General features: G+C 41.6%; 1 protein-coding gene across 7 annotated transcripts in view; it reads right to left on the bottom strand.

Moving 5' to 3' along the window:
* Positions 1 to 1,576: 1,576 nt before the first annotated feature.
* jakmip3 (Janus kinase and microtubule interacting protein 3) overlaps positions 1,577 to 13,328 on the bottom strand; it is a 46,720-nt gene continuing 34,968 nt past the window's right edge. For 5 of the 7 annotated variants that reach the window (XM_062030586.1, XM_062030584.1, XM_062030587.1 and 2 more), the window contains 10 exons: positions 11,825 to 11,887; positions 11,628 to 11,726; positions 8,460 to 8,558; positions 8,324 to 8,383; positions 6,739 to 6,804; positions 6,575 to 6,643; positions 6,387 to 6,464; positions 6,108 to 6,323; positions 5,921 to 6,046; positions 1,577 to 4,044 (listed from right to left, as the gene is read on the bottom strand). In XM_062030586.1, the coding sequence (XP_061886570.1) occupies positions 5,930 to 6,046; positions 6,108 to 6,323; positions 6,387 to 6,464; positions 6,575 to 6,643; positions 6,739 to 6,804; positions 8,324 to 8,383; positions 8,460 to 8,558; positions 11,628 to 11,726; positions 11,825 to 11,887 (867 nt within the window). In that variant the 3' untranslated portion in view covers positions 1,577 to 4,044; positions 5,921 to 5,929. The remainder of the gene's footprint in view (positions 4,045 to 5,920; positions 6,047 to 6,107; positions 6,324 to 6,386; positions 6,465 to 6,574; positions 6,644 to 6,738; positions 6,805 to 8,323; positions 8,384 to 8,459; positions 8,559 to 11,627; positions 11,727 to 11,824; positions 11,888 to 13,328) is intronic. The other 2 variants (XM_062030585.1, XM_062030590.1) reach the window with 1 other exon arrangement.

Here is a 13,328-nt window from a genome sequence, read left to right as displayed (position 1 = left end):
TGTGATGTATCATGTTGTATGCATGCATGTGTGATGTATCATGTTGTATGCATGCATGTGTGATGTATCATGTTGTATGCATGCATGTGTGATGTATCATGTTGTATGTGTGATGTATCATGTTGTATGCATGCATGTGTGATGTATCATGTTGTATGCATGCATGTGTGATGTATCATGTTGTATGTGTGATGTATCATGTTGTATGTGTGATGTATCATGTTGTATGCATGCATGTGTGATGTATCATGTTGTATGCATGCATGTGTGATGTATCATGTTGTATGCATGCATGTGTGATGTATCATGTTGTATGCATGCATGTGTGATGTATCATGTTGTATGCATGCATGTGTGATGTATCATGTTGTATGCTTGCATGTGTGATGTATCATGTTGTATGCATGCATGTGTGATGTATCATGTTGTATGCATGCATGTGTGATGTATCATGTTGTATGCTTGCATGATCCAAATAAACTCAAACTCAAATTAGGTTGGAGCGGCTTTTACTTTGAAAGTGCATTGGCTAAACCGGAAATGATGTCTAAAGTTGGAGTGGTTATTGCTACGACTGCGACATGTTTGCCAGCAGGTGGCAGCAGAGTGTCATTACAATACTAATAGAGGCTGAGGATCACAAAAAGACTTAATAGATGTTTTTTTCAAAAGAGATGAAGATAAATCAAGGGTGTGAGAAGAGATGGAATCCCAGAGTTCACAGTGTTGGATTCAAGAAGTCCTTCATTCCACACTCCATAATCACTGGCCATACATGATATCTGTCTATTACCTGATGATATCAGTCTATTACCTGTATAATCACTGGCCATACATGATATCTGTCTATTACCTGATGATATCAGTCTATTACCTGTATAATCACTGGCCATACATGACATCTGTCTATTACCTGATGATATCAGTCTATTACCTGTATAATCACTGGCCATACAGCAATAGATGATATCTGTCTATTACCTGATGATATCAGTCTATTACCTGATGATATCAGTCTATAATCACTGGCCATACAGCAATAGATGATATCAGTCTATTACCTGTATAATCACTGGCCATACAGCAATAGATGATATCTGTCTATTACCTGATGATATCAGTCTATTACCTGATAATATCAGTCTATAATCACTGGCCATACAGCAATAGATGATATCAGTCTATTACCTGATGATATCAGTCTATTACCTGTATAATCACTGGCCATACAGCAATAGATGATATCAGTCTATTACCTGATGATATCAGTCTATAATCACTGGCCATACAGCAACAGCAATAGACCATCTTTCAAATTAGGTTTAACCGTTCATATAGTCTTAATATTTAATGTTAAATCCATCATACATTCTTAATATTCAATGTATAATTGTTCATATAGTCTTAATATTGAATCTTTACTCATTCGTATATTCTTAATATTCAATAATTAGTCTTACTTATATATTTTCAATGTTGAATCGTTCATATTGTAAGTATTAAATTCTTCATGTTGAATACGTACCTTCATGTACGAAAGTTGGGTGTCGTACTCGGTAATAAGAAAGAGTAACAGTTCTAAAAAATATCAAGTTTGTGTTTATTATTATCATCATGTGATATGTTTAATACTTCTTTTATGTATACTTTTTGGCATTTAAAGTGCTCCTGAAAGAATGTCACGTTTCCATCTGAAGTAAGACAAATAATACATGATAACTGTAATGTACACATCCTGGCATTTGACCCAATAACCTGAGTCCAAATAATTAGTAGAAAGAAAACATGTGGAACAAACCAGCAATCTTCATCAAATGACCTTTTCAATGATTGATATCATGTGACATTGGAGCACCAATCAACACAAAGGGTCCGCGCTTATCACGTCCATGGACCCCCAGCTCATGGCTTTCTTTGACAATTTACTCATCACCAATAATCACGGAAGAGTGACAAAGTCATTGTACTAGAAAGTTAGTGTTGGGGGAAGGTCTATAAAAGTGACAAAGTCATTGTACTAGAAAGTTAGTGTTGGGGGAAGGTCTATAAAAGTGACAAAGTAATTGCACTAGAGAGTTAGTGTTGGGGGAGGGTCAATAAAAGTGACAAAGTCATTGCACTAGAGAGTTAGTGTTGGGGGAGGGTCAATAGAAGTGACAAAGTCATTGTCCTAGAGAGTTAGTGTTGGGGGAGGGTCAATAAAAGTGACAAAGTCATTGTCCTAGAGAGTTAGTGTTGGGGGAGGGTCAATAAAAGTGACAAAGTCATTGTCCTAGAGAGTTAGTGTTGGGGGAGGGTCAATAAAAGTGACAAAGTCATTGCACTAGAGAGTTAGTGTTGGGGGAGGGTCAATAAAAGTGACAAAGTAATTGCACTAGAGAGTTAGTGTTGGGGGAAGGTCTATAAAAGTGACAAAGTCATTGTCCTAGAGAGTTAGTGTTGGGGGAGGGTCAATAAAAGTGACAAAGTAATTGCACTAGAGAGTTAGTGTTGGGGGAGGGTCAATAAAAGTGACAAAGTAATTGCACTAGAGAGTTAGTGTTGGGGGAAGGTCTATAAAAGTGACAAAGTCATTGTCCTAGAGAGTTAGTGTTGGGGGAGGGTCAATAAAAGTGACAAAGTAATTGCACTAGAGAGTTAGTGTTGGGGGAGGGTCAATAAAAGTGACAAAGTCATTGCACTAGAGAGTTAGTGTTGGGGGAGGGTCAATAGAAGTGACAAAGTCATTGTCCTAGAGAGTTAGTGTTGGGGGAAGGTCTATAAAAGTGACAAAGTCATTGTCCTAGAGAGTTAGTGTTGGGGGAGGGTCAATAAAAGTGACAAAGTCATTGTCCTAGAGAGTTAGTGTTGGGGGAGGGTCAATAAAAGTGACAAAGTCATTGTCCTAGAGAGTTAGTGTTGGGGGAGGGTCAATAAAAGTGACAAAGTCATTGCACTAGAGAGTTAGTGTTGGGGGAGGGTCAATAAAAGTGACAAAGTAATTGCACTAGAGAGTTAGTGTTGGGGGAAGGTCTATAAAAGTGACAAAGTCATTGTCCTAGAGAGTTAGTGTTGGGGGAGGGTCAATAAAAGTGACAAAGTCATTGCACTAGAGAGTTAGTGTTGGGGGAGGGTCAATAAAAGTGACAAAGTAATTGCACTAGAGAGTTAGTGTTGGGGGAAGGTCTATAAAAGTGACAAAGTAATTGCACTAGAGAGTTAGTGTTGGGGGAGGGTCAATAAAAGTGACAAAGTAATTGCACTAGAGAGTTAGTGTTGGGGGAGGGTCAATAAAAGTGACAAAGTCATTGTCCTAGAGAGTTAGTGTTGGGGGAGGGTCAATAAAAGTGACAAAGTAATTGCACTAGAGAGTTAGTGTTGGGGGAGGGTCAATAAAAGTGACAAAGTCATTGTCCTAGAGAGTTAGTGTTGGGGGAGGGTCAATAAAAGTGACAAAGTAATTGCACTAGAGAGTTAGTGTTGGGGGAGGGTCAATAAAAGTGACAAAGTAATTGCACTAGAGAGTTAGTGTTGGGGGAGGGTCAATAAAAGTGACAAAGTAATTGCACTAGAGAGTTAGTGTTGGGGGAGGGTCAATAAAAGCGTTTCCACCAAAGTAGGACATGGCTGGCCAGGTAAATAGGTTAAGAGTATGTCGTCCTACTGAGGGGCAATCAAAGGGTCCAAATATTAGAACAAGTTCTTTGTTTTTGAGGAAATGGTTGAAGATCTCTGCTACACGAGCAGACAACTCAGGAATAATCTTCCCAGCAGCAGCAAAGTGCAAATGAAACTCTGGAACACACTCGAAGGTTCCAACACCTCAGCACCTTTCCAAGATGGCAGACATTCACAACGCCCTTTCCAAGATGGCAGACATTCACAACGCCCTTTCCAAGATGGCAGACATTCACAACGTCCTTTGAGTCACTTTATTTGCACCTTTCCAAGTACTTGTGACATGACAGCAGTCCCCTCACATCATCACCTGCTCTCGGCCTTCTGGGAGCTGGCAGGTCAGCCGGCTTCTGATTGGCCCGACGTTCAGCTGCGGGACGAGCGAGGCTGGAAGACAAAAGCACAAACTAAAAGGTCATCGTTGCTAACGTGACACCAGCTGTCACTCACACCTTATTTCTTATTTCTTTCTAAATCAATCCCTTTATTCAAGTCATCGCAAGAACCTCAAAGGGCTTCACAAACCAAAACAACATGGAAGAAAACAAACATTTGTTGACTGTTCCACTTTTCTAACACAGAAAGACAAGAAGACTAAGTTTGAAGACAACAATATTACTGGAATGTTCCACTTTCTAACACAGAAAGACAAGAAGACTAAGTTTGAAGACAACAATATTACTGGAATGTTCCACTTTCTAACACAGAAAGACAAGAAGACTAACCTTGAAGACAACAATATTACTGGAATGTTCCACTTTCTAACACAGAAAGACAAGAAGACTAAGTTTGAAGACAACAATATTACTGGAATGTTCCACTTTCTAACACAGAAAGACAAGAAGACTAACCTTGAAGACAACAATATTACTGGAATGTTCCACTTTCTAACACAGAAAGACAAGAAGACTAAGTTTGAAGACAACAATATTACTGGAATGTTCCACTTTCTAACACAGAAAGACAAGAAGACTAACCTTGAAGACAACAATATTACTGGAATGTTCCACTTTCTAACACAGAAAGACAAGAAGACTAACCTTGAAGACAACAATATTACTGGAATGTTCCACTTTCTAACACAGAAAGACAAGAAGACTAACCTTGAAGACAACAATATTACTGGAATGTTCCACTTTCTAACACAGAAAGACAAGAAGACTAACCTTGAAGACAACAATATTACTGGAATGTTCCACTTTCTAACACAGAAAGACAAGAAGACTAACCTTGAAGACAACAATATTACTGGAATGTTCCACTTTCTAACACAGAAAGACAAGAAGACTAACCTTGAAGACAACAATATTACTGGAATGTTCCACTTTCTAACACAGAAAGACAAGAAGACTAACCTTGAAGACAACAATATTACTGGAATGTTCCACTTTTCTAACACAGAAAGACAAGAAGACTAACCTTGAAGACAACAATATTACTGGAATGTTCCACTTTTCTAACACAGAAAGACAAGAAGACTAACCTTGAAGACAACAATATTACTGGAATGTTCCACTTTCTAACACAGAAAGACAAGAAGACTAACCTTGAAGACAACAATATTACTGGAATGTTCCACTTTCTAACACAGAAAGACAAGAAGACTAACCTTGAAGACAACAATATTACTGGAATGTTCCACTTTCTAACACAGAAAGACAAGAAGACTAAGTTTGAAGACAACAATATTACTGGAATGTTCCACTTTCTAACACAGAAAGACAGGAAGACTAACCTTGAAGACAACAATATTACTGGAATGTTCCACTTTTCTAACACAGAAAGACAAGAAGACTAACCTTGAAGACAACAATATTACTGGAATGTTCCACTTTCTAACACAGAAAGACAAGAAGACTAACCTTGAAGACAACAATATTACTGGAATGTTCCACTTTTCTAACACAGAAAGACAAGAAGACTAACCTTGAAGACAACAATATTACTGGAATGTTCCACTTTTCTAACACAGAAAGACAGGAAGACTAACCTTGAAGACAACAATATTACTGGAATGTTCCACTTTTCTAACACAGAAAGACAAGAAGACTAACCTTGAAGACAACAATATTACTGGAATGTTCCACTTTCTAACACAGAAAGACAAGAAGACTAACCTTGAAGACAACAATATTACTGGAATGTTCCACTTTCTAACACAGAAAGACAAGAAGACTAACCTTGAAGACAACAATATTACTGGAATGTTCCACTTTTCTAACACAGAAAGACAAGAAGACTAACCTTGAAGACAACAACTTACCAGCGGATGTTAGGACCAGAGGATGAAGGCCAGAGAGAAGAATAAAAAGAGAAAGAGAAACTTCTCCTCCAACTCTTGCATCTGTCGTTTCTGAGCTTCCACGACTTCCTCCAAGTCTTTGTTCCTCTAGGAGTGACACATTTGAGGTTGAAGAAGAAAGGCAGCCTTGGAGGAGATGTTTGCTCACCTGTTGTGTGACTTGCAGCAGATCCATTCGGTCTTTGAGGATCTGAGCATCTCGCTCCCTCAGCTCGCACATCACAGCACGTTTCCATTGGTCCTTGGCCCTCTGGAGAGCTTCTCTCTGCTCCTCCGTCACACAAGCATTCTTCACCTTGTCCATCCCCAGGTGCTCCTGCTGTTCAAGCACCTCGTACAGCATGGCCTCCAGCTCCAGGATCCTCTGTGTCCATCAGGAGATGCTTGCAGCAGCAGGGATGGTGAAGGTTCGCAGAGTCCAACTTACCTTGTGACCTTCATCCATGGAGCGCTTCCTAAAGTCCAGCTCTTCATCCAGGTAGCCCTTCTGCTTGCTGAACAAATCCTACCATAGACCCAGGGTCCAGCGTCAGATACATTCTTCCAGAAACTTCTTGCACTTCCATCCGTGGCAACACAAATAAATTGAAGAGCATCTCTAGAAGACCTTTCTACCTTCTCACTTTCAATGTCCAACATCTTCTGCCGCAGTGCAGACTTTGTTACTTCAATGGACTCCAACCACTGGGAAGTGACATCATTGGACGACTGTTATCTCACCGTATTACAAGCTGTGTGTGTGTGTGTGTGTGTGTGTGTGTGTGTGTGTGTGTGTGTACCTTCTCTGCCAGAGTAAGAACAGTCCTGGCGTGAATCACGACCACCTGCTCCTCATTGGACAAGTTCTACAGGACACAACGACAAGTCATTAGGAAGTCAACAAGAAATATGGCAAACAGGAAGTCAACATGTGAGAATACGTTTCAAAGTGTTCACTATATATATATATATATATATATATATATATATATATATATATATATATATATATATATATATACATACATATATATATAGGCGCAGTTGGGTGTTCCAACAGGACAATGACCCCAAACACACCTCAAAAGTGGTAAAGGAATGGCTAAATCAGGCTACAATGAAGGTTTTAGAATGGCCTTCCCAAAGTCCTGACTTGTGGACAATGCTGAAGAAACAAGTCCATGTCAGAAAAGCAACACATTTAGCTGAACTGCAGCAATTTTGTGGTGTGGTCAAAAATTCAAGCAGAAGCTTGTGGATGGCTACCAAAAGCGCCTTATTGCAGGTAAACTTGCCAAGGAAGCAAATATTAACATTGCTGTATGTATACTTTTGACCCAGCACATTTTCAGTAGAGCCATAATAAATTCATAAAAGAAGCAAACTTTATGAATGTTTTTTGTGAGCAACAAGTATGTGCTCCAATCACTACATCACAACAAGTATGTGCTCCAATCACTACATCACAACAACAACAACAAGTATGTGCTCCAATCACTACATCACAACAACAACAACAAGTATGTGCTCCAATCACTACATCACAACAACAACAACAAGTATGTGCTCCAATCACTACATCACAACAACAACAACAAGTATGTGCTCCAATCACTACATCACAACAAAATAAGACTTGTAGAAATGATTGTAAAGTCAAGACAGCCATGACATCATGTCCTTTACACGTGTATGTACACTTTTGATCACCACTGTATGTATATATATATATACACTAGTGTTCAAAAGTTTGGGGTCACATGTAAATGTGGTTATTTTTGCAGGAAAAGCACTGTACTTTTCAATGAAGATAACTTTAAACTAGTCTTAACTTTACAGAAATACACTCTATACATTGCTAATGTGCTAAATGACTATTCTAGCTGCAAATGTCTGCTTTTTGGTGCAATATCTACATAGGTGTATAGAGGCCCATTTCCAGCAACTATCACTCCAGTGTTCTAATGGTGTTTGCTCATTGGCTCAGAAGGCTAATTGATGATTAGAAAACCCTTGTGCAATCATGTTCACACATCTGAAAACACTTTAGCTCCTTACAGAAGCTACAAAACTGACCTTCCTTTGAGCAGATTGAGTTTCTGGAGCATCACATTTGTGGGCTCAATTAAACGCTCAAAATGGCCAGAAAAAGAGAACTTTCATCTGAAACTCCACAGTCTATTCTTGTTCTTAGAAATGAAGGCTCGAACACTAAATTGTTTGGGTGACCCCAAACTTTTGAACAGTAGTGTATATATATGTATATATATTTACAAAATAAAATGAACATGCAAACATTAGTAAGAACATTGCAGGAAGTCAGCACGAGAGAATAAGTTTCAAAGTGGTCAATAAATATATATTTACAAAATAAAATGAACATACACTTACGGCGTTATCTCCTAGAATGTCCAACTTCTTCATGAGATCACTGATCACAATGTCCTGAAGAAATACAAGACAACTGATCTTATTTTGAAGGGTTGACATGGTAAAGACAGCATTTCCGAGTGTGACGTACAGTAACTCCCTCTGCCTCACAGTAGATCTGCAAAGGACTGAGGCATTCTGGGAAGTGGACTTGTTGGAAGTTGATGGCAGGTGAGCGCCACTCCCTCTCCTGTGCCACAAACAAGTGGTCACATGACTTGTAGATGGACAGACATTCATCCCACAATGGGGAAACCATTTGTGCAGGAAAATAAATAATACATATGATGATTGCACTATTTACAAATAAAATGAAAGAAAAACACTAACATCCGTATTGCATACCAAGAAGTTCAAGATGACTAAGCACAAAAGTGTGTTGTAAAGTCTTATAATGCACTGTGGATGTAACAGTCTAATGCACTGTGGCTGTAACAGTCTAATCCACTGTGGCTGTAACAGTCTAATGCACTGTGGATGTAACAGTCTAATCCACTGTGGCTGTAACAGTCTAATGCACTGTGGCTGTAACAGTCTAATCCACTGTGGCTGTAACAGTCTAATGCACTGTGGATGTAACAGTCTAATCCACTGTGGCTGTAACAGTCTAATGCACTGTGGATGTACCAGTCTAATGCACTGTGGATGTAACAGTCTAATGCACTGTGGCTGTACCAGTCTAATCCACTGTGGCTGTAACAGTCTAATGCACTGTGGATGTAACAGTCTAATGCACTGTGGATGTAACAGTCTAATCCACTGTGGCTGTAACAGTCTAATGCACTGTGGATGTACCAGTCTAATGCACTGTGGATGTAACAGTCTAATGCACTGTGGCTGTACCAGTCTAATCCACTGTGGCTGTAACAGTCTAATGCACTGTGGATGTAACAGTCTAATGCACTGTGGATGTACCAGTCTAATGCACTGTGGATGTACCAGTCTAATGCACTGTGGATGTACCAGTCTAATGCACTGTGGCTGTAACAGTCTAATCCACTGTGGCTGTAACAGTCTAATGCACTGTGGATGTACCAGTCTAATGCACTGTGGCTGTAACAGTCTAATGCACTGTGGATGTACCAGTCTAATGCACTGTGGATGTACCAGTCTAATGCACTGTGGATGCACCAGTCTAATGCACTGTGGCTGTAACAGTCTAATGCACTGTGGATGTAACAGTCTAATGCACTGTGGCTGTAACAGTCTAATGCACTGTGGATGTACCAGTCTAATGCACTGTGGATGTACCAGTCTAATGCACTGTGGATGTACCAGTCTAATGCACTGTGGATGTAACAGTCTAATGCACTGTGGATGTAACAGTCTAATGCACTGTGGATGTAACAGTCTAATGTACTGTGGATGTACCAGTCTAATGCACTGTGGATGTAACAGTCTAATGCACTGTTGATGTACCAGTCTAATGCACTGTTGATGTACCAGTCTAATGCACTGTGGATGTAACAGTCTAATGTACTGTGGATGTACCAGTCTAATGCACTGTGGATGTACCAGTCTAATGCACTGTGGATATACCAGTCTAATGCACTGTGGCCGTAACAGTCTAATGCACTGTGGCCGTAACAGTCTAATGCACTGTGGCCGTAACAGTCTAATGCACTGTGGATGTAACAGTCTAATGCACTGTGGCCGTAACAGTCTAATGCACTGTGGATGTAACAGTCTAATGCACTGTGGCTGTAACAGTCTAATGCACTGTGGATGTAACAGTCTAATGCACTGTGGCTGTAACAGTCTAATGCACTGTGGATGTAACAGTCTAATGCACTGTGGATGTAACAGTCTAATGCACTGTGGATGTACCAGTCTAATGCACTGTGGATGTAACAGTCTAATGCACTGTGGATGTAACAGTGTAGTGCACTGTGGATGTAACAGTCTAATGCACTGTGGATGTAACAGTGTAGTGCACTGTGGATGTAACAGTCTAATGCACTGTGCCTGTAACAGTGTAGTGCACTGTGGATGTAACAGTCTAATGCACTGTGGCTGTAACAGTGTAGTGCACTGTGGATGTAACAGTCTAATGCACTGTGGCTGTAACAGTGTAGTGCACTGTGGATGTAACAGTCTAATGCACTGTGGATGTAACAGTGTAGTGCACTGTGGATGTAACAGTCTAATGCACTGTGGATGTAACAGTCTAATGCACTGTGGCTGTAACAGTGTAGTGCACTGTGGATGTAACAGTCTAATGCACTGTGGATGTAACAGTGTAGTGCACTGTGGATGTAACAGTCTAATGCACTGTGGATGTAACAGTGTAGTGCACTGTGGATGTAACAGTCTAATGCACTGTGGATGTAACAGTGTAGTGCACTGTGGATGTAACAGTCTAATGCACTGTGGATGTAACAGTGTAGTGCACTGTGGATGTAACAGTCTAATGCACTGTGGATGTAACAGTGTAGTGCACTGTGGATGTAACAGTGTAGTGCACTGTGGATGTAACAGTCTAATGCACTGTGGCTGTAACAGTGTAGTGCACTGTGGATGTAACAGTGTAGTGCACTGTGGATGTAACAGTCTAAGGCACTGTGGATGTAACAGTCTAAAGCACTGTGGATGTAACAGTCTAATGCACTGTGGATGTAACAGTGTAGTGCACTGTGGATGTAACAGTCTAATGCACTGTGGCTGTAACAGTCTAATGCACTGTGGCTGTAACAGTCTAATGCACTGTGGATGTAACAGTGTAGTGCACTGTGGATGTAACAGTCTAATGCACTGTGGCTGTAACAGTGTAGTGCACTGTGGATGTAACAGTCTAATGCACTGTGGATGTAACAGTGTAGTGCACTGTGGATGTAACAGTCTAATGCACTGTGGATGTAACAGTGTAGTGCACTGTGGATGTAACAGTCTAATGCACTGTGGCTGTAACAGTGTAGTGCACTGTGGATGTAACAGTCTAATGCACTGTGGCTGTAACAGTGTAGTGCACTGTGGATGTAACAGTCTAATGCACTGTGGCTGTAACAGTGTAGTGCACTGTGGATGTAACAGTCTAATGCACTGTGGATGTAACAGTGTAGTGCACTGTGGATGTAACAGTCTAATGCACTGTGGATGTAACAGTGTAGTGCACTGTGGATGTAACAGTCTAATGCACTGTGGATGTAACAGTGTAGTGCACTGTGGATGTAACACAGTCCACAGTGGGAATATGGATGTCAACCTGGTCAACATCTTTCTGTCGGCCACCTCTTTCATATTTCATCTCAATTCTTCTCACCTCCAGCTCTAAGATTCGGAACTCCAGTAGTTCGTTTTGGTCTCGGACATCTTGGATGTGGTTTTTCAGATTGACTTCTTGTGCCTCCATCTGCTTGATCTAAAACAAAGATGTCAGGACTTCTTCCTTCACTCTTCTTAGGAGAACTGGACAGCAGCATGAGGGTCTGAAACACAACATTCAGGATAGAGACGCACCTTGTCCACCAACTGCTGGTTCCTCTGGTACAACAACTGCTTCTCCTCCACCCACTTGACCTCCTGCAGGACCATCATCACACTCCATCATCACACTCCACCATCACACTCCATCATCACACTCCATCATCACACTCCATCATCACACTCCACCATCACACTCCATCATCACACTCCACCATCACACTCCATCATCACACTCCATCATCACACTCCATCATCACACTCCATCATCACACTCCATCACCACACTCCACCATCACACTCCACCATCACACTCCACCATCACACTCCACCATCACACTCCATCATCACACTCCATCACCACACTCCACCATCACACTCCACCATCACACTCCACCATCACACTCCACCATCACACTCCATCATCACACTCCATCATCACACTCCATCATCACACTCCATCATCACACTCCACCATCACACTCCACCATCACACTCCACCATCACACTCCACCATCACACTCCACCATCACACTCCATCATCACACTCCATCATCACACTCCACCATCACACTCCATCACCACACTCCATCATCACACTCCACCATCACACTCCATCACCACACTCCACCATCACACTCCACCATCACACTCCACCATCACACTCCACCATCACACTCCATCATCACACTCCACCATCACACTCCACCATCACACTCCACCATCACACTCCATCATCACACTCCACCATCACACTCCACCATCACACTCCACCATCACACTCCACCATCACACTCCATCATCACACTCCATCATCACACTCCATCACCACACTCCATCACCACACTCCACCATCACACTCCACCATCACACTCCACCATCACACTCCACCATCACACTCCATCATCACACTCCATCATCACACTCCATCACCACACTCCACCATCACACTCCACCATCACACTCCACCATCACACTCCACCATCACACTCCATCATCACACTCCATCATCACACTCCATCACCACACTCCATCACCACACTCCACCATCACACTCCACCATCACACTCCATCATCACACTCCATCATCACACTCCACCATCACACTCCACCATCACACTCCATCATCACACTCCATCATCACACTCCACCATCACACTCCATCATCACACTCCATCATCACACTCCATCATCACACTCCATCACCACACTCCATCACCACACTCCACCATCACACTCCACCATCACACTCCACCATCACACTCCACCATCACACTCCACCATCACACTCCACCATCACACTCCACCATCACACTCCATCATCACACTCCATCATCACACTCCATCACCACACTCCATCACCACACTCCACCATCACACTCCACCATCACACTCCATCATCACACTCCATCATCACACTCCACCATCACACTCCACCATCACACTCCATCATCACACTCCATCATCACACTCCATCACCACACTCCATCACCACACTCCACCATCACACTCCACCATCACACTCCACCATCACACTCCA

This window comes from Entelurus aequoreus, linkage group LG21 (assembly GCF_033978785.1).
Source record: "Entelurus aequoreus isolate RoL-2023_Sb linkage group LG21, RoL_Eaeq_v1.1, whole genome shotgun sequence".
Taxonomy (NCBI): domain Eukaryota; kingdom Metazoa; phylum Chordata; class Actinopteri; order Syngnathiformes; family Syngnathidae; genus Entelurus; species Entelurus aequoreus.
This window is presented reverse-complemented; position numbering and strand designations above follow the sequence as displayed.